Source organism: Heterodontus francisci, chromosome 16 (genome assembly GCF_036365525.1).
Source record: "Heterodontus francisci isolate sHetFra1 chromosome 16, sHetFra1.hap1, whole genome shotgun sequence".
In the NCBI taxonomy this organism is placed as follows: domain Eukaryota; kingdom Metazoa; phylum Chordata; class Chondrichthyes; order Heterodontiformes; family Heterodontidae; genus Heterodontus; species Heterodontus francisci.
In genome coordinates, this window is record NC_090386.1 from 76,940,327 (window position 1) to 76,961,900 (window position 21,574).

The 21,574-nt window shown below is 42.7% G+C and overlaps 1 protein-coding gene across 1 annotated transcript in view; it reads right to left on the reverse strand.

The window, feature by feature from the left end:
• LOC137378492 (EMILIN-3) overlaps nt 1-21,094 on the reverse strand; it is a 41,264-nt gene extending 20,170 nt beyond the window's left edge. Inside the window, exons 1-4 of the mRNA XM_068048828.1 lie at nt 20,610-21,094; nt 20,035-20,160; nt 12,620-12,783; nt 2,189-4,063 (exon numbers count right to left, since the gene is read on the reverse strand). Coding sequence (XP_067904929.1) covers nt 2,189-4,063; nt 12,620-12,783; nt 20,035-20,160; nt 20,610-20,785 — 2,341 coding nt within the window. The 5' untranslated portion in view covers nt 20,786-21,094. The remainder of the gene's footprint in view (nt 1-2,188; nt 4,064-12,619; nt 12,784-20,034; nt 20,161-20,609) is intronic.
• Between the last annotated feature and the right edge of the window lie 480 nt (nt 21,095-21,574).

Here is a 21,574-nt window from a genome sequence, read left to right on the forward strand (position 1 = left end):
ATGAGGGGTGATCTTATTGAAACATGTAAGATTTGGACGGGGCTTGACAGGGTAGATTCTGAGAGGATGTTTCCCTCATGGGGGAACTAGGGGGCACAACTTCAGAATAAGGCGTCTCCCATTCAAAATGGAGATGAGGAGGAATTTCTTCTTAATTAATTGGGTGCCGTCCAATCAGAGGGCTGACAGCTTAGCAGTGCCACGGGGAGCCTTGGTCACTGTTGGGGCTGCACCTGGATGAGGAGGCTGCATCAATGGATGTGTACCCTCTCAACCCGGTAAGTGGGGTCTGGAGGTGCCGGGGCCAGTCAAGTGGGCCCCGCCGAAGGGGGTTGGGGGGTGGGTGTGGTTGGTGTGAACAGGTGGTGCTGTTGCTGCGGCAGTGACCATTGTAGCTGGGGAGCCCCTTGCGTGGGCAAAAGAGTGCCATAAAGGTTTATTTGGTCTCTCCACGTGGTGGAAGGCACCCCTGCCACTGGTAAAATGCCAGTGGAGGTGGGACAAGGCCCTAGGGCTCTGCGTGGGAGGGCTGTCTGCCACCACTGCTGGCATGGTGGCAGGAAGCTGATGGCGTGACCTTCCCACACCATTTTGCCAGCCTTCCACCACCCCCTGCCCCTCCACCACCCACCACCACCACCCAGCCGGTTCCCAAAGGGCTGGTAAAATCCAGTTCTATTTCCTTTGGTTCGGGAGTTAAGGACCCGGAGTTTTTAATTTAAAATGTTAACACAGATTGAGGAGAGAAATCTGAGAAATTAGTTTACACAGAAAGTTGTTAGGATATGCCCCAAGGAGTAGTTGATGCAAAGACCATTTGCATCTTTTAAGGGAAAGTGCTTAAACCACTGAACCAGAGAAAGGTACAGGGCGATGGGGAGAAAGCAGACCAGTGGGATTTGTTTAGAACTGGTCTATCAAGAAATCAACGCAAGCAAGATTGACTGAACAGCCTCCTCGTGTGCTGTAAACATCCACAGTTTTAGGTTTTAAGTAAACATGTGAATTTGGCAGACTAAAGCCATCAGACATGTTTCCTTGTTTAAAAAACATACATGATATTACACAGTGTTTGCCTTTTTTCTTTCTTTCATTTGCTAAGTGTTGCTCTTTAAATTTTTTTTAAACTAAGTAATGCCACTGGATTGTAAATTTTTCCTCTCAAATTCAGTCACGTGATCAAAATAAAAATGGTTCAATTTATCAGATCAATAATTTTACTATCAGCAGAATTGCATATGAAAATCCAAACTGAAACCTCATGTGTGAAACAAAAAATAAGTGTAGGAGCAGGGAGCCTCACTCCTCTGCTTTGGTGCTCGTTTCAGTCTTAACATGACACAAGTTTAGTTTTGAAGCAAAGATTGAACTGTTTCACACCAATGCTAAACTTGCAGTGAAAATTTATCTTTAAAATAACACTCCAGGATAAGGGTTCCACAAGAACATAAGAAATAGGAGCATGAATAGGCAATATGGCCCCTCAGCCTGCTCCACCATCCAATAAGATCATGGCTGATCTTCCATCTCAGCTCTACTTTCCTGCCCAATTCTGATATCTTTTGATTTCCTTTGTGTCCAAAAATCAATCAATGTCAATCTTGAGTACACTCAACAACTGAGCATCCACAGCCCTCTAGGGTGCAGAATTCCAAAGGTTCACAATGGTCTGAGTGAAGAAATGTCTCCTCATCTTGGTCCTTAATGACTGACCCCTCTACTGAGACGATGACCCCTAGTTCCAGACTCTCTCCCATCAACCTCCAATACCAGTTCAATTTTTTTTTACAAAAGGTTAAGATTTTGTTTTAAAACTCGTGTAAATTGTTATGTCTTAGAAACCAAATCCTTGTAAATGGATTTAAGGTGGTAGTCCAGTTTTGGGATTCAACTGATGATCAAATAAACTGAATCTCACCTTTTGTGATTTGTGATGCTGTCTAAACCCTATTCTCTGGATTACTGCCTTATAATTGATATACAACATAAATGCTGTGTGTAATGAATAACTGTCTCTCGGTGCTTTTTCGCTGCATTGTGTACTCTTATTTCATAATATAGCAAGAATATTGGGATCAGATTGAATTGGTTTCAAATTCCTAAAAAGGACTATATAAGGTTTTTGAATTAGCTATTTTACATCCTATTTGCAAAGCTGTAGTGAAGGTACAGCATTTATGATGCTTACCATCTAATATCCGATCTCCAATGCCTGTTTTTCTGGTATGGCACTCGTGGACTGAATCTTTCAGACCAGCGATGTCTTGACTGTGTATCACAAGGGTTCCATTCATTTGGTCTAAGTAATTCCACAGATCACCAGCATGATTATCCAAACCATCCTTAATATAATCCAGACTGCTTAATACTGCACTTAGTTTGCTGCACACACTCTCCATCTCAGCTACCCGTCTGTCTACTTGTGACACGTCCTTCTGGATATCTTGAGCATTGTGCTTGCAGTTATGGAGATCTGACATTATCCTGTGGTTAATTCGTTCCAGATCTCCTTTAAGCTCATGGACACGCTTGTCATTAAACATGAGCTGGGAACCTTGGCTGTTCACTATCTGTTGGATCAGATGAACTTCACCTGTCATTTTGCGCTCATGTTCATCCCATGTTGAATTGGCAAATGCAAACTCATCAGCATATTTGCTGACAGAATCTTTGATCCCTTTTAGTGTTCTGTTAACAGAGTTGATGTTGATCTTTAGTAAAGTAATTTCTCCCTGCACTGCGCTGGATTCTTCTTCCTCTTTAATTTTTCTATTTATTTCAAACATAGAGTAGTTAAGCTTATTGAGTAGACCAGAGTTCTTATCTAGTTTCGTCACAATATTTTGGCAGTTCTTCTGGCAATCATCAATATCTGTTCTGAGAGTTTCAATGTCACTAATAATTGAGGTACAACCTACAGTACACAGATTCTCCAAAGCTACTAGTCTTCCCTCCAAATTATCTAGACCTTCATTAGTTTTCTTTTTAATAGTAGCAAGTTCTGTTTCCAGCATTGGAATTACTTCTCCCTCGAGGTTGGCAGGTACAGTTACATTGCTTAACTCCTCAACGATAATGGTGACTCGGCCCTCGATGTCCTTTAGCTTATCATGCAGGAGAGTCTTCATACCATCCAGCTCAGTACCAAGATGTCCCTTCATGTTGTTTTCTATGAACAGACAATTTTCTTCTAAGTTCCTCTCTGTTGCATTGATTTTAGCCTCAATGTCGTCCAGCCTACTATCATAAACATTTTCTACATGAATACTGGAGAATTGGGGCAGCTCACTCTCAAACCGGGTTGTTAATGATCTTTGATAGTCTGAGATTTCTTGAAGGTTCCGTTCCAGGGCATTGATTTTTTCTGACAGGTACTTAACAGTGTCACAGCAATTTTCAGTTACAGTCAGTCCATCAATTTGAGTTTGTAAGTTATTAATCTCTTTTTTAAGATCAGATTCTTTCCCATCTATCATTCCTTCGAGTCTGTGATTTATGCCCTTCTGCTCCTCGCACTGTTGTTGGACCAACTTTACTTTATAATCACAGACAGTTTGTACATCTGTGAATTTGTTTTCAAAACCATCTAGTAGATCCGCTCTGAACTTGGTGAGCTTGTTATCTATGTAACTATCAAGGAAATCCACTGTTGCCAAAGGTGAAGGTGGTTTATTGGCCTCCAGTAGTTGCCTGAGTTGGTCATCGTGGCCAATCACCATCCCATGAACTTCATCAAGCAAGTCACTTTTTGTTTTCAAGACATCTTTAACCTCTGTCACTTTGGCTACTAAGTCTCCCATTGCTGGTGGGTATAATCGTTCTCCTTTACTTAAGTTTTCCAGGCCATCAGTTATATATTCAAAGCCTACTGCAGCATCTGGGTATTTTAGATTATTCAGCAATGATACAATCATTTTATTGGTGTCTTCCTGAATTGACAGCCTGAGACTGTCACTGATTCCACTCACCATGGATTGGAGTCTCTCAAATGATTGTGAAAATCGTCGCATTTCATCTTCCAAACGGTCTATTCGTTCTCCATATATATCTGGAGCCTTGGGACCTAGGAAGGACAGATATTACAAAATTAATGGATTACACAAATTAAATCTCAATTGAGATCAAAAAGATATTAAATAATTGTACCTCTGTTTAATATTCACTCTTGGTAAAGTCATTGATACAAGGACCTAAGGTTTATATGCCATGTTCCATAAAGGTCAGGACTCTTAAACCAAGCTAAGCGACATAAATGAAGTATACTGTTGTAAGTATCAAGGCGATTTCCCGTGGTGTTGCTCACAAGTGATCTGGAGGACAATTATGATGAGCTAATAACCTGGCCTGTCCTTATAAGGCCACTATTCAGCCAAGAAGGGTCAGTCAATTACTAATAGTTGAGGAAAGTTTTTAGATCGCTAGGTGCTTGTAAATTTTCAGCTCCAGGTTAGAAAAGTCCTTTCTCCCCCGACCTTCCTTAATATTTTTGGGACTTTAAAGAGTGATATCTGGTTTCAAAAATTTTATATAAATAGATACTACAGGGTTAGATAGTAAATAATTTGGGACCTTTTATAATAATGGAATCAAATTAGAAAGTATCTGTTTGACATATTTGTTTTACAAAACATCTCAAGTATTCCTTGTAGCAGCTCAATCCTATTTACATTCTAAACCTATAATCAGACATTAGAACTTTTAGTTTTGATTATTTGTTTGGACATGGAAATTAAGTCACATAATCTGGCAATGGAATTGTAAAACCTTCTTGTTACACCAGGACAGATTCCTCCACAAATGAGTTTACACACATGGCATTCACAGGAATGGATATATTAGTGATTTGAACTTTTGGGTGTTTTGTGTGCGTTGCTTAATGCTTCACAACTGTCAGATCCCCAACATTACCATATCTAAGCAAAAACATTTTGCTATAAAGGTGTAGCAGTTAAAAGTTTATCCTGGAAACAACCAAGGGGATAAAATTACTCTTGGGTTATATTGTAAAATGGGTGAGTGAATTGGCAGCTTGTTTTACACGCTATCAGATTATCTTTCCAAGTCAATGGAAACAAAGGGCTGCATTTAGTGAGCCCGTTGTGGATGCTGGTGGCAGACCCAGAAATGGGTGCCATTGCTGCTAGTCAATGGGCGGTCACCCCACCGCAGTCATGCGCCGGGCAGCAACTTTACATAATGGAGGCGTGGGGCCCGGCCAATCACATGGCAGGGGCGGGATGCAAGACGCCGAATACAGCGTCAGCTGACTCCGGAGCAGGTGCTGGCACCATATTTAAAGGCCTGCCAGCCCTGCTTGCATTGCTGCATTGGACTCATTTTGCTGTTTGCTATTCACAACTGAGACCAGTGTTGGAGTGAATCCTGGACCCCCCGCCACCACTTCCCCCCTCCCCTTCCCCCGGAGATAGACCCTGAAGGATGGCAAAGGCAAAACACAGGTTTTGGTCTCCTTACTTAGAAAAGGATATAATTCTATTCGAAGCAGTTCAGAGAAGGTTCACTCAGCTGATTGCTGGGATAAAGGTGTTATCTTATAAGGAAAGGTAGGGCAGTTTTGATCTGTATCCACTGGAGTTTAGAAGAATGAGAGGTGCTTTTATGGAAACATATAAGAACTTGAGGGGACTTTATAGGGTGAAAACTGAGAGGATGTTCCTTCTTGTGGGAGAAACCAAAACTAGGGGACAGAGTTTAATAATAAGGGGTCTTCCATTTAAGATGGAAATGACGAGAATTTTTTGTCTCTGAGCGTCGTTAGTCTGTGGAATTCTCTTTCCCAGGGAACAGTGGAGGGTCATTGAATATTTTTAAGGCTGAGTTAGATAGATTCTTAATTGACAATGGAGTCAAAGGTTATGGGGGTGGACAGGAAAGTAGAGTTGAGGCCACAATCAGATCAGCCTTGATTTTATCAAATGGCGGAGCAGGCTCAAGGGGCCAAATGGTCTACTGCTCCTAATTCATACGTTCATATGGCCCCATGGTTTAGCGATGCCTCCCTTGAGGCTGCCGGGGAAGGCGGGAGATCATTTTCCCCAGCGATGGCACAAAGAGATCCTCCCGCTTGATCAAGCAAGCCTGGATGGAGATAACTGAGGAGGTCAGCAGCCATGGGGTTACCCCCCCAGACATGGGTACAGCACTGCAAGAGGGTCAACGACTTCCTTCGTTCTGCCAATATGAGTGCTCCATTACACTCTCCTTTTTAGGAATTGAATGTAGCTGCACAGGAGGAAGCAGGTCATAGGGAAGGAGGCACCACAACTGTGCTGGCAGAGCAGGGAGTCCACCCTCTTTCACAGCTCACCCCCATTAACTCTCCTGAGAGCGGATGGGAGGATGAGCTATACAGGATACCCCAGTAGGGGATGAGAGGCTGATACTAGCAGAACTGTTATGTTGATCTCTCTATGAATTAAGACTATCTCCATCTTTCCACATGCAGGATAAGAGGGCTGATAACAGCAGTGAGACAGCTTGGACTGGCAGAGGCATGACGACATTCTGGCAATAGTATTGAAGACTTGTGCTCCGTAACTAGCTGCACCCCTAGCCTAGCTGTTCCAGTACAGCTACAACACTGGCATCTACCTGGCAATGTGGAAAATTGCCCAGGTATGTCCTTTGCACAAAAAGCAAGACACATCCGACCTGCCCAATTACCGCACTATCAGTCTTCTCCCGATCATTAGTAAAGTGATGGAAGGTGTCGCGACTGTGGTATCAAGCGGCACTTGCTCAGCAATAGCCTGCTCACTGACACTCAGTTTGGGTTTCGCCAGGGCCATTCAGCTCCTGTCCTCATTACAGCCTTGGTCCAAACATGGACAAAAGAGCTGATCTCCAGAGGTGAGGTTGAGAGTGACTGCCCTTAACATTAAGGCAGCATTTGACCGAGTAAGGCATCAAGGAGCCCTAACAAACCTGGAGCCAATGGGTATCAGGGGAAAACTCTCCACTGTTAGGAGTCATACCTAGCACAAAGGAAGATGGTTGTGGTTGTTGGAGGTCAATCATCTCAGTCCCAGGACATTACTGCAGGAGTTCCTCAGAGTAATGTGCTCAGCCCAAACATCTTTAGCTGCTTCATCAATGACCTTCCCTCCATCATAAGGTCAGAAGTGGGGATGTTTGCTGATGAAAGCACAATGTTCAGCACCATTTGCAGCTCCTCAGATACTGAAGCAGCCCGTGTCCAGATGCAGCAAGACCTGGACAGTATCCAGGCTTGGGCTGATAAGTGGTAAGTAACATTCGCCCCACACAATGGCCAGGCAACGATCATCTCAAACAAGAGAGAATCTAACCATCTCCCCATGACATTCAATGGCATTACCATCACTGAATCCCCCATTATCAACATCCTGGAGGTCACCATTGACCAGAAACTGAACCGGACCAGCCATATAAATGCTGTTGCTACAAGAGCAGGTCAGAGGCTGGGAACTCTGTGGTGAGTAACTCACCTCCTGACTCCCCAGTGCCTGTCCACCATCTACAAGGCAGGAGTGTGATGGAATAGTCTCCACTTGCCTGGATGGATGCAGCTCCAACAACACTCAAGAAGCTCCACACCATCCAGGACAAAGCAGACAGCTTGATTGGCACCCCATCTACCACCTTAAACATTCACTTCCTCCTCCACCACTAACGCACAGTGGCAGCAGTGTGTACCATCTACAAGGTGCACTGCAGAAACTCACCAAGGCTCCTTAGACAGAACCTTCCAAACTCTACAACCTAGAAGGACAAGAGCAGCAGATGCATGAGAACACCATCACCTGCAGGTTTCCCTCCAAGCCACATAACATCCTGACTTGGAACTATATCGCCGTTCCTTCACTGTCACTGGGTCAAACTCCTGGAACTCCCTTCCTGACAGCACTGTTGGTATACCTACACCCCAAGGCCTGCAGTGATTCGAGAAGGCAGCTCGCCACCACCTTCTCAAGGGCAACTAGGGATGGAAAATAAATTCACTGCCCATATCCCGTGAATGAATATAAAAAAGGCATCCCAGATCTTCGGCCCCTCTCCACAGCTGAGGAGGGGCGCTAGAATTAATGGGGACCCAGGGCGGCCACGCAAGTGCAGATGGTGAGACTGGAATCTCCACGCAAGGGAATGAGGATTGTCTTCAATTGACATACAGTTCATTTTTGGAGACCCACATCATGTATGGTTGGCATAATGAGATCTGTATAGCTTAACCCAAAATTTTGTGTTCTCTAATGCAAGTTAGCTTCCACAGGAGACTCTAGTAGAAGGGGGACAGCCATCAACCTCTGAGGAGGAACTGCATGTCTCTCCTGCACCTTCCACCAATGCAGGTACTTTCATCTCACTGGATTTCTGCTCAGCATTAGAATCAGGGTCACAAGCTGGTGAGAGCACCGCACACGTGCCGAAGAGCTGGCTGAGGCTGAGACAGCCAAGGCTTCTGACAGTCGGAGGACTGTGGGTGGCCAGGCCCATGCTCAGCCCGTGGCTGATGACGAGCCTCACAGAATGCTGGAGTTGCAGACAGAAGAAAGGCAACATCTGGGGGAGATTTCAGATGCAATGCACAGCCATGAGTGGACGATGGAGGAGTCCATTCATGTCCTGAGTGCTGCCATGTCTCAGGTGGGTGAGTACATGGTTCCTCCATCAAGAGGTTGGTGACCCTCATGGAGAGCCAAATGCCACAAATGCGAGCAAACCTGCACACCATCGCCTTGCCCATGAGCTCAACCTAACAGTGGCAAGGCGAGAGAAGGAAGGGGTACCTGAAGTCTTCTCCAGCTCCTTGTCTTTTTCTGGTGAACAGGGAGGTGCAAGTAAGCCTTGAAGGGGAGGAGGAGAGGCCGACCTCCACTGCTGGGGACTCCCCTCAGGATGCTGTGAGTGTGTGGACAGTGGCTCTTCAGCCCCTCTGCCAGTGAGCCCAGCTCCAGTAGCCATGATGCCTGCGGAGAGTCTGCACCAGTGCAGGAGATACCCGGTGCCCTCCAGGCCTCAGGCAGCCAGTGGATGGCCGCCAATGTCATCACAGGTCAACGTGATCAGCAGCCTGCTTCCAGCTCAGCGCAAGGGTCACACCTCATAGAAGCACTTGTAAACGTATAAAGAAAATCACCTAGAGACACTTGAGGTTTCATGGGTGTTTGAAATTTGACATTTGCTTTATGATATAAAGTTCTTTTGTTCTTGAAATTCACCTTCATTGTGTAAAAGTGATTATTCTATCATGCCTTAATTGTGAACTGCTGACTTCACCCTTCCCCCTTAGTGGATGCCAAGGTAGGCACAGCCCTCATTTGAATAGGGTTTCCCATTGGCCATAGCACGTGGTTCAGCTGGGCGCTAGGCACAGAAGACAAATAGAACGGAGGCGATAGACTGCATGCATTGAGATGAATCTTTATCGTTTTTACTCTGAGCGGCCATCAGGGTATCTGGAAGCGGGTAAGTATGAGATTGTCTCTTGCCTCCTTGGCCCGTCACTCAATTTCCCTGGCCTCCGATGCAAGGGCATCACCATGCAGTGCTGCTTGCTCATCTCCCTGCCCTGTAGTGTCCTTGTTGGTGGAGGAGTGTCGCTCAATCATGTCCTTGTCATGCAAGGCCTCCAACCTCTGCAGTGCTAGAGTGTGTAGAGCAAAACCTGCGCTGGGGATACTGCGGGGCTCCACCAGATCGATCTAGGCAACGGAATCTCATCTTCAGCAGCACAATGGCCTGCTCGATGGTTGCTCAAGTGGACCTGTGGCAAGTGTTGTAGCTCTCCTCCGCTGCATTGCAAGGGTTTATCACAGGTGTCAGTAGCCATGTCTTCAATGGGTATCCCTTGTCCTCGAGAATCCATCCCTGAAAGTGAGCAGGGGACCTGAAAAGCTGTGGCACCTGGGACTGTCAAAGCATGTAGGTGTTGTGGCTGCTTCCCGGGAAACGGGCACACACCTGCAGGAAATGTTTTCGATGGTCACAGACCAGTTGCACATTGATGGTCTGTAAGCCCTTCCTGTTGATGAAGGTGGCTGGCTGGTCCATTGGAGCCTTGACGGCCACATGCCTCCAGTCTATCACACTGATGGCCCTCTCAGCCTGACTGTCAGGGTCAGTCTGGTAGCACACATCGTCGCCGACCCTCTTGAACAGGGCATTGATCACCTCCCAGGCGTGGCGGTGGGCTGCTGCCTGGGAGACCCCACACATGTCCTCGGTGGATCCTTGGAATGATTCAGATGCGTAGAAGTGTAGTGCCACTGTGATCTTCAGGGCCACTTGCATAGGGTGACCCCTGAATCCCATAGGTCGCAACCCATCCTGCAGCAGGGTGCATAAGTCGGTGACGACCTCCCTGGAGAGCCACAGTCTTCACTGACAATGCCACTCGGACATTTGGAGGTAGCTGATTTGAGTCCGGTCCACCTCTGGCACAAGTGGGCCCTTCTTGGCATGGCTGGCTGTTGCTGCTCACAGGTAGGCGCAGCTGCCTTCTGGCCCTCCCTCCATCAGAGGTGCTGCATCACACCATGGGGGTTCAAAAAGACAGGGTATAGGAGACCCATGCCAGGTGAATAGTGGGCATACAGAGCGCTGTCAATGCAGAGATGACCTTGCCTTGGCAGCTGGGCCTTTGTTACTTCTCCCGGAAGACTCACTGTTGGCCTCCAGTGCCCGCCCGTGCCTATAGCCAACCCTTTCATTTAGCAGTATGGGCAGCTAACCCTCTCACCCAATTGTGTGGACACCCAATAGAGCCACCCAAACCCAAGACCCCCTCCCTTACAGACCACCTGAGACCATGGCACCCCATGAAGAATGCACGCTCCATAGGCTCACAATGTCCTCCGCTCCGCCCTTTTCCCCTATGCAGTGCTGGTCTTGGCTGCCTACCCATTGTGGCACTGAGGCCTCACCTCGGTGCCACCAGCTTTCAATGGCTGGGAATCCGAAGGCACATGAGGGCCACCTGTCGTCCACTTAATTCCAAGCCCCCATTGAATTGCAAGGAATTAGACGCTAATATATTAAAACTAAGTGTTCAGCAATTAAATTGCATTCCGTTGCATTGGGACGGTGAAGCCACCTTGGTGCTTTCCTGTCACTGACTAAATCCGGAATCAACGTTAAAACCTTGGATTTCCAGGTGGATGCGTCCGATGCAATTCTCTGGTGCCCTATACCACCATTCCCGCCCCAAACAGCTGCACAAAATTCAGCCCAAAATGCATAAAATGGACTGCCAAATCACTGTTGTCCATTTTGCGCGACTGTCCAAGATCAACCTTATACCTCAAATCTTTATTGCTTCCTAAATGAGTTTCAGTGCTGCATAACAAAGATCAAATAAGATCAAATTATTTCTTCCTTAGCAGCACTTTTTTGAGGAGAAAACTGTCGAAAAACCTGATACTGCTCTATGAACAGTCAAGTACAGCTATTCTTTATTAATGTTTTACCCAATGAAAGCAGAATTGCCCAAGCTTTTTACCTTATTGGATCCTTTAGTAAATAAGGAGCTTCCTGCACTACACACAACAGCCCAGAATTCCCTTAAAATTTGCACAAAAACAGCAGCGTAACTATGTCATCACGCTGATGTCAATACAATAGGTTGAGGATATTTGGGCATGTGGCTTAAGCATGTCTTTTAAACGATATGCACAATCTTCCTCTATTTAGCACCGAATAAGCAAAACTTCTGCTTATTAACCCTGTTCCACCCCATCACGCAAAAGACGGAAGAATCCAAGTTTCCTGCATTTATGTCCCTTACAAATGGCCTCTAAACTAACATGTGACATTTTAGAAGCAGCAGGATTTAAAGTTATTTCTTTGATTTATTTTAAAAAAAAATCAATTTGTTTATTTCTCATCACGGAAGCCTGCATTTTTACAGCACCAGAATGAGTTACATTAATCATGAAAGCTTTTCAATTTTTTTATTTTCTTCAACAAGTTAATTAATGTTCCTAATCTACATAAAGAATGGTTGGATGACTACAAACTTTAATTTTCATGCATAAAGAAGACTTAAAGAGAGAATATTGCATAAGTTACACATTTTCTTCAAGCCCCAATTAATGTTGATTTCGGTTTTATTAAGCTGATTTTTACATTCCAATGTATCCTAAATGAGATTGTGAGGAAATTTCACAAGTAAATTTTAGCACTGTTACACTATTGGACAAAATTCCAGCCCAAATTTAAATGAATGCTCCCATTAATTTGTACATATCTCTTGGTATAGATACTAGACCTACAGACCTTGGGGGATCTGATTCTGGATTTATGTCCCTCTGAGGGAACAACACTAAAAAAAGAACCCAACAAAATTCAAATTAATAAGATATACAAACAGAAACTGTGTAGCTGTGTAACCAGGCTGAGTTGTCCATGGTTGTAGTTTGGACACTCCTGAATTGAAGAACCAAATCTCAGTCTTTCTTTTAAGCTTATTGCAAATGAACGATAAAATGTTATTTGACAATAAGATCAGATTGTTCCAGCACCTTACAATTTCAATTAGCCTTAGGGCCCAGATACATTTTATAAAGCACTATACCTCTATGAAACACAGAGAAAAATGCCCGATGAAATTAAAACTTACCATAATAACCTTTTCTGGGTCCAGGGTGCGATGGCACAAGTTCAGGTAGTCCCGTAGGACCTTCCTGGCATGCATCACCAGAATATCCTGGACAACATCTCCATTCTAACTCTGTAACAGTCTTGTATCCAATCTTATATTTAGGTTTGAAAAAGGTTCGATACCTGTATGGAGAAATTATTATTTTTCGATCAATAAACAGTTATTTACAATCTGAAAGTTAAGAAAAATAGTTAAAACAAACCCTGCACTTCGCAATATGGCAGTAGTTTATAATGGTGTGAAAACAAGCACAAAAGTAACTTGGTCCTGATTTCTTAATTCATTCATTTATTGCTTGCGTTGATCTTTTTGCCCCAGTATAAAGCTTTACTGGCTGAGGCAAGGCTATAGATATGCAAGATATCACAGTACTTTTTTTCTTATTTCTGGAACCTGGGCATGAGAGACAGTCTAGCTTAAGAAGCTGAAGGTTCTTCTTCTTGAGAGTTTGGAGTCAATTAAATGTAATCTCAACGGGATATGTACTGAAAGCTATTCCTGGTTTCAAATTCGCAGGTTGCATTCTTTAACTCAATCAGCTCACTATCCTACAGAAAGACCTCACTATTCGTACCGAATCACCCTTTCTGCTACTCTTTAAGCTGTTACCTTGACGTTTTTGGGTTCTCTTTTTGCAGTTTTCAAAATTAGCTGCCTGCATTCATATTGTGACAGAGCACATTGTTGCTGATGTGTTGAAGGGAGTGATTGGTTGATCCCTTTCACATGCACGAGTATCTTGGACCCGAGTGTCCTTAATCAACTTTGAACATAGTTCTATATTTTCAAATACTGTTATTAAATCTAAATTAAATGACAGCTGAGAAGTAGATCTCAGTATTTGATTGAGGTTCAAAGTCATACAGGCTACTCAGCTGTCTCTAACAACTAAAAATAGCCAGTTAAATAAGACAATATATTTTTCATTAAAATTAAGCCTATACTGTGGTAGTAACAGAATGCACAAAGGGAACAAATAAGAGCCTGGTTATGTTGCACACTGGACCTGCACCTGACTTTTCAAGTCTCCTCTGATTATCTTCTATTTATATTTACTCAAAATTAAGATTGATTAATTGTTTTAACCTTCCTAATCCAGTGTGTAGTCTGATATTTATATAATGCATATTTGCATGTCAAAAAAACATTCATAGGTTTAATAGATCTGTGCCACTCTTTTGGCAATCATTTCAACTTCAATTATAGATGACAGATACTTTGAGTTATTTTTCAGCAGTTAGAGAATTATCAGTGAGTGATAATGTTGCTGTGACACATTTACAAGTTGCACTGATACAGTACTTTGTAAAATGGTATATTTTATGATAGTAAGACTTTGCATTGAATAAAAGAGGTTGAATCTGGAGATGTTTTAAAGCTAAGGCCGTCTTGCCTTTTTTACAGATATATGACTTTCACATTATTAAATATACTATCTCACCCTGAAGCAGTTTTACAATACAATCAAATCCCACGTTTTCATTTCAACTCAGTTGTAAGTGAAGCCACAGTAAAAAAGAATTTGCATTTACATAGCGCCTTTCACATCCTCATATCACAATGCACTTTAAAACTAATGAATTACTTTTGAAGTATAATCACTGTTGTTACATACAAAAATATAGGAACACCTTTGCTCAGTTCAAGAACCATAATCAGCAAATCAATAACTTTTAGCCAGTTTTTGGTGGTGTTGTGTGAGGGAGGAATGATTCTGAAAGAACGCTCTGCTCTTCTTCACATAGTGTCCCGGGACCCTCTACATCCACCTGAACAGACAAATAGGACCCTCCTTCAATTCAGCACCTTCTCAACACTGCATTGAGGGGACAGTCTAATATCAGTAAAAGCTATTTTTTTCTTGAATAATTCTTTAAAGTTATTTGACCCATTGGTACAACTCTATGACAAAATCTTTGGTAAGATTTGTTAAAACCCGTAATTGTGGAAAAAGTCAGTGGTTATTTTGATGCTCTGGTGTTGATGTTGAGGTTCAAAGTGACACAATTTCTTGGAAAGGTCACGATTCTGCTCAATTATTATTTCTTTGAAGACAGGATGGAGTCCTAATGCTGTCTTGTTGCTATGATAATCCAAACATTCCAAGTCACCCAGCAGTTTCAGTAAAAAAGGCAATAAAATCAGAAATACTGCATTACAAATTGATGTCCCTTTCCAATGATCAGCCTATGGTTAGCTGATGTAGTGCAGGGCTGAATTATAATCATTTCCCACGTCAGGTTATCAGCTGGAGAAGCCTGCGTCTGATGTCATTGTTTTGTTTAAGTTTATATTTTCCCTCTCAGCTAGCTCCAGTTTATATGCCAACTTTAGGCAAGAGGGCTGGTGACTGAGCCAAGAAGAAATGTCCAAAAGTGACCAAGTGATGATATATCACCGGATTTTCCCTTCTCTCTATCTAGAGCTCAAATTCTGCTCTCTATTCAAGATATGAAAATATTCCATCCCTTATTTAATCAGATTTAAAGATGTTTAACTTCAGATCATTAATTTTGATAGCAAAGAGTCTTGCAAGTAACACAATTTGTGTAGTTACACAACTGGCCACTTCTCCTTGATCCTAGTTATTAAAGTATTCCTAGTATTAACTAGAATCTGAGCTGAAAGGTGTTCAGCAGAGTAATTGCACCAAGTACATAGAAACATAGGAGCAGGAGTAGGCCATTCAGCCCATCGAGCCTGCTCCGCCATTCAATATGATCATGGCTGATCATCCACTTAAATGCCTTTTTCCCACACTATCCTCATATCCGCTTATGTCATTTGTATTTAGAAATCTGTCAATTTCTGCTTTAAAAATACTCAACGACTGAGCTTCCACAACCCTCAAGGGTAGAGATTTCCAAAGATTCACAACCCTCTGAGTAAAGAAATTTCTCCTCATCTCTGTCCTAACTGGCTTCCCCCTTATTTTGAATTTGTGTCCCATGGTTCTAGACTCCCCATCCGGGGGAAACATCTTAGGTGCATCTACCCTTCTATTCCTTTAAGTATTTTGTACGTTTCAATGAGATCACGTCTCATTCTTTGAAACTCTAGAGAATACAGGTCCAGTTTCCCAATCTCTCTTCACAGGACAGTCCCGCCATCCTGAGAACAAGTCTGGTGAACCTTCATTGCACTCCCTCTATGGTAATAATGTCCTTACTAAGGTAAGGGGACCAAAACTGCACACAGTACTGCAGCTGCGGTCTAACCAAGCTTCTATACAATTGAAGCAAGACTTCACTACTCCTGTGCTCAAACCCTCTTGAATTGCACACAGTACTCCAGCTGCAGTCTAACCAAGCTTCTACACAATTGAAGCAAGACTTCACTACTCCTGTGCTCAAACCCTCTTGAACTGCACACACTACTCCAGCTGCGGTCTAACCAAGCTTCTATACAATTGAAGCAAGACTTCACTACTCCTGTGCTCAAACCCTCTTGCAATAAAGGCTAACATATCATTAGCCTTCTTAATTGCTTGCTGCACCTGCATATTAGCTTTCAGTGACTTATTGACAAGGACACCCAGATCCATTTGTGCATCTATACTTTCTAATCTCTTACCATTTAAGAAATTCTCTGCACATCTATCCCTCCCACCAAAGTGGATAACCTCATATTTTTCCACATTATATTCCATCTGCCATGTTCTTGCCCACTCACTAAGTCTGTCCAAATCCCCTTGAAGCCACTTTGCATCTTCCTCACAACACACATTCCCACCAGGTTTTGTGCTATCCGCGAACTTGGAAGTACTACAGTTGGTCCCCACATCCAAATCATTGATATATATTGTGAATAGCTGGGGCCGAAGCACTGATCCCTGCGGTACCCCACTAGTCAACGCGAGAATGACCCGTTTATTGGTACTCTCTGTTTTCTGCCTGTTAATCAATCCTTAATCCATGCCAGTATAGTACCTCCTATCCCATGCTCTTTCATTTTGCTAACCAATCTCCTGTGGGGGACTTTATCAAAGGCCTTCTGAAAATCCAAGTATACTACGACCCCTTTATCAATTCTGTTCGTAACATCCTCAAAAATCTCCAATGGGTTTGTCAAACATGATTTCCCATTCATAAATCCATGTTGACTATGCCCAATCAGATCATTATTATCCAAGTGTCCATTTATCACATCCTTTAGAATAGATTCTAGCATTTTCCCTATTACTGATGTAAGGCTAACAGGTCTGTAATTCCCTGTTTTCTCTCTCTTACACTTCTTAAATAGTGGGGTAACATTTGCAACCTTCCAGTCTGCAGGAACCATTCCAGAATCTATAGATTTTTGGAAGATGGTCACCAATGCATCCACTATCCCCATAGCAACCTCTTTCAACACTCTGGGATGTAGAATATCAGGTCCTGGGGACTTATCAACCTTCAGCCCCATTAATTTCTCCAATACAGCCTTCTTACTAACACTAACTATCTTCAATTCCTCATCCCCCCCAATCCCTTAGATCTCTAATTCTGGGAGATTTCTTCTATCTTCCTCACTGAAGACAGACACAAAGTAATCATTTAGCTTCTCTGCCATTTCTCTATTCCTCATTATAAATTCTCCTGACTCTGCTTGTAACGGACCCACATTTGTCTTCGCCAAACATTTCCTTTTTACGGACCTATAGACGCTTTTACAGTCTGTTTTTATATTTTTTGCTAGCTTACATTCATATTCTATTCTCTCTTTCTTTATCAGTTTCTTCGTCCTCCTTTGCTGTATTCCAAAATCCTCCCAATCATCAGGTTTACTACTATTTCTAGCAACTTTATAGGTCTTTTCTTTCAATCTTATACAATCTTTAACTTCCTTTGTTATCCACGGTTGACTGCCTTTACTTTTGGGGTTTCTGTGCCTTGGAGGAATGTATAGTTGCTGTAAACTATTTCTAAATATTTCCTAAAAGACCATCCATTGCCTATGTACTGTAATACATGTTAATGTATTTTCCCAATCCACCTCAGCCAATTTGCCCCTTATACCTTTGTTCAAATTTAACACCCTGACTTCAGATTGAACGACCTCACTTTCAAACATAATGTAAAATTCTATCATATTATGGTCACTCATCCCTAACGGTTCTTTTACAACAAGATTATTAATTAGCCCTTTCTCATTACATAATATTAGATCTAAAATAGCCTGCTCGTTAGTCAGTTCCTCAACATACTGCTCTAGAAAACCATCCCTAACACACTCCAGAAACATGACCAATAATCAACTTCTGCTACGTAAAAAAAGCCTGCAAAAATAAGTGGCAACTGCTATTAAGACATGAAAAAAATGAAGTGACTATACCTTTGATTGATGCCACTGATATGGTAGATGCTATTGTTTCATATAATCAGAAATATGAATTAACTCCTATTAAGACATATGTTACCACATTGTTGACAGGACTAATTCTTTGTTTTCATTACAGTTAAGTCATAAAAACCTTTGAACTAGAAAACACATTGTGCAAATTTCTGCTACAGCAGATGTAACATCTGCAGCACAACTTTCACTGACAGCCAACCTGCTTTTGAACAGCAGCTGCCCTTCATTCTTTGGGGTTCCTGGTAGCATCTGCACACAGTTTTCGGAAGAAGCTGTTCTAGTAACAGAAACTGACCAAAATGATGACCTATTATTATGAAACATCTTCCCATACACACATTTTTTCCAATGCTGTATATTTAATTCAGTGGTTGCTTTAATACCTGGCAGATCTTCAAATGCTTTTCTCCTGATGCCAGTCTAAAGTTTCCAGCATATGCATTGTTACCTTTCAACTGGAAATGGTGTTATTGACAACCTGGAAGGACACTGATATGATGACAATGCCACTATACCACTGTCCTTTGTTACTTATAGACATGCATGTTAAGATACAAGTATCCTCTTGTATCAAACCACCAAATCACAGAGTCTTGCAGCATAGAAGGAGGCTCATCAGCCCACCATGTCGATGCCAGCTCTTTGAAAGAGTTATTGAATTAGTCCCATTCTCCTCTCTCCCTTTTCCCATAGTTCTGCATTTTTTTTCTTTTCTAGTATCTATCCAATTCCCTTTTAAAAATTACTATTGAATCTGCTTCCACCATCCAATCCGGCAGTGCATTCTAGAATGTAACATAAAAGCTGCATTAAAAAATTCTTATCATCACTCTCTGATTCTTTTGCCAATTATCTTAAATCTGTGTCCTTTGGTTACTAACCTACTTGCTAGTGGAAACAGTTTCTGCTGATTTACTCTATAAAAATCCCTCACAATTTTGAACGTATTTTTAAAATCGTCTCTACTATACCCTGTCTGCTCTAAGGAGAACAATCCCAGCTTTTCTAGTCGCTCTGCCATGTATCCAATTAAACAACATTAGAAAACTCCACCTTTTCCAATCAAAAGAATGCTTTGGATTACTTGAGTGGATTTTAAATGATTCTGTGCCAAGTTATTTACTCTTTCAAGTTCAGTCTTGAGTGGAGTCTTTGTTCAATTCAATCTGTAAGATGCTACGAATTGAATTTAATAAAATTTAAATAGGGTAATTGTGGTACTAAATCATATCACTGTCATGAAAACCGTCAAAGGTATTTTCCGATGAAAAATATCTGGCATCTTTCATGAGTACACATTCGGACGCGTGATGGTCCTTCCCTTGCCTCTAGAGGGCACAACAGCGCCATGACTCAGAAAGTTCCTTCCTTTGCTCAAAAATAAATGATCCCAAAGTACATTGCAGTTTCTCGGTTCAGAATCATATTTCAGTTTGTTTTTTGTCAGTTTAGGGCAACTGTCTCAAATTTGTTTATCAAGATACTTGAACACTTCGGTAATAAAAAAGTTCCATTTATTAATTTCCACAGAATGTGAAAACACTGAATAACATTACGCCAGAAACATTCAACCATCAAGTTTTAATCAGCTCAACCTATTCGGAGCAATCTTCCACTGAAAGCTGCATAAAAGCAGTCATTTCAGCCTGTGTTCTTTTGCGCACGTGAAGCGTTGCTATGTTTATTTTGAAACCAGGAAACTCACTTGTGGATTTGAATTTAAAGGCAAGGTGCACTTTAAAAAGTCAGGGCAATATGCAATCACTCCCCCAGCCCCCTTCTTAATGATTTTCCCTGCCTGGATTAAAACATGTCCTTTATTTCCTGATGTGTGCAGGGTCCCATCAAAATCAATCTGCATTGTATCTTCTACTGTGACAGGGTCTTAAAAAGTCTATAGTGTTCAGGGCACCACTCGACTGGAAACAAATAGACAGACACCACAGCTGTAATCGCAAATTAGCAGCGATTTTTCCTCTCGGGCTCCTCCTGTGTTACTTATGTTGTGTTGTGCAGCGTTTAGAGGTTTAAAAACTTACATGACCACTCCCGGACACTTCAGTTGACCCCAAGCACATTGGTGGTACTCGGCTTTTACATAGGTGTCTGTACCGTCCTGCATCGTGCAAGTGATATTCTTTTTCACAATATAGGCACAATAGTTCCTACAAAAAAAAGGACATGTATTTTTTTTTGCACTGGAGCATTTACAGAAGCAACACTGCATCTAACTAGGTGCCAAATCTCCTCTATACCTTACAGAAATGAAACTTACTATTAACAAATAGAAAAACATATAACGGTGACCGAGCGAGTCTTTTTGTCAAAAACAAATGCAGTGAATTTATTTTTCGAAGTGGTATACAATTTCGATCGTCCTTGAGGGTTTTTAAAATCAAGAATCATTGAATTGAGGATCGAAAATGAAAAGCTCCGCCAGTTTGCAGAGAAGTTGAAAAAAGGCACGAGCATATTCGTCCCATATGTTTTCGTCGCGTTTTTTTTTGCAAAATAACAAATGCATGAAATTACATCAAATACGTGGAGGTTTAACATTGCAGGCAGTTGGAAGAATAATTGCGTTTTATTGCTGAGCAAAGTAAAAGGAACTCACTTGTGTCGGCCGGTGACCCGTCCTGCTCCTTTCAGACTGGGGCTGGATCCTGAGCTGAAGAGGTTATATCGGTAAGGAGCGTAAAAATTGCCCTTCGCATCGATGAGTGTGAGGATGGTTAGCAGCAAAAGACAAGGCAGGATCACAGGGGCAGACCCCACTGTGCTTTCCCACATCGTGACAGCTTCTCCAAGTGGATCTCCAACCCGTGGCTTGCCTGACCGAGGAGGCACAAATTGTCCGATCCCTGGGTGCAGAAAAAGAAATTCAGTGTGAAAGTGACCGGCCAGTTAGAGTAAAACCTCAGTGTCACTGTGCCAGCCCGAACGGGAAAGTGTGGGGAGGTGGAAGAAATAAAGAGTTTTCTCCCCGAGTGAGATACAACAGGCCAGATCGGAGCTGAGATGTTGGAGGCTGGTGTTCAAGAGGGCAATCGATGAGCCTTTCACTCTGGACCTTGGTCTATATGTCAGCACTGATCGCCTGTACCTCCAGCACTAGCGCACTCATGCAACTGGGCGTTTCATTGATATTAGCACAGCAGAAACAGCCACCCCCCTCTTCCCACAGAGCTGCCAATGAGGGAGCAGGGACCCTCTCCCCTCCTCCCACCTTTAATGTACACCAGAGCCACTCTCACTACCGTTCGGGCAGAAGCCAAACTTTTGATCTTTCAAGAATCACATATTCATTTGAAGCACAGGTTCCCAGTGTTAGCGAACCGCCTGTAGTCCCCACCCGGCGGATTGTTTCACCAAGCGTTCCGCCCTTTTTGCTAGCCTGCCCCTTCTCCCTTTGCAGTTCAGGCATCTTCTGGTTTAATTGGAGATTATTAAAAGGGAATGAAACCGCAGGCGAACGTGGTTGTTGTAATATAATCCAACCAAGTAAAACAGAAGTTTTGGCAAAAAAGGAAAATCCCAGTCTGGCCGCCGCGAAACAATAGGCATCATTCAAAATGTTAT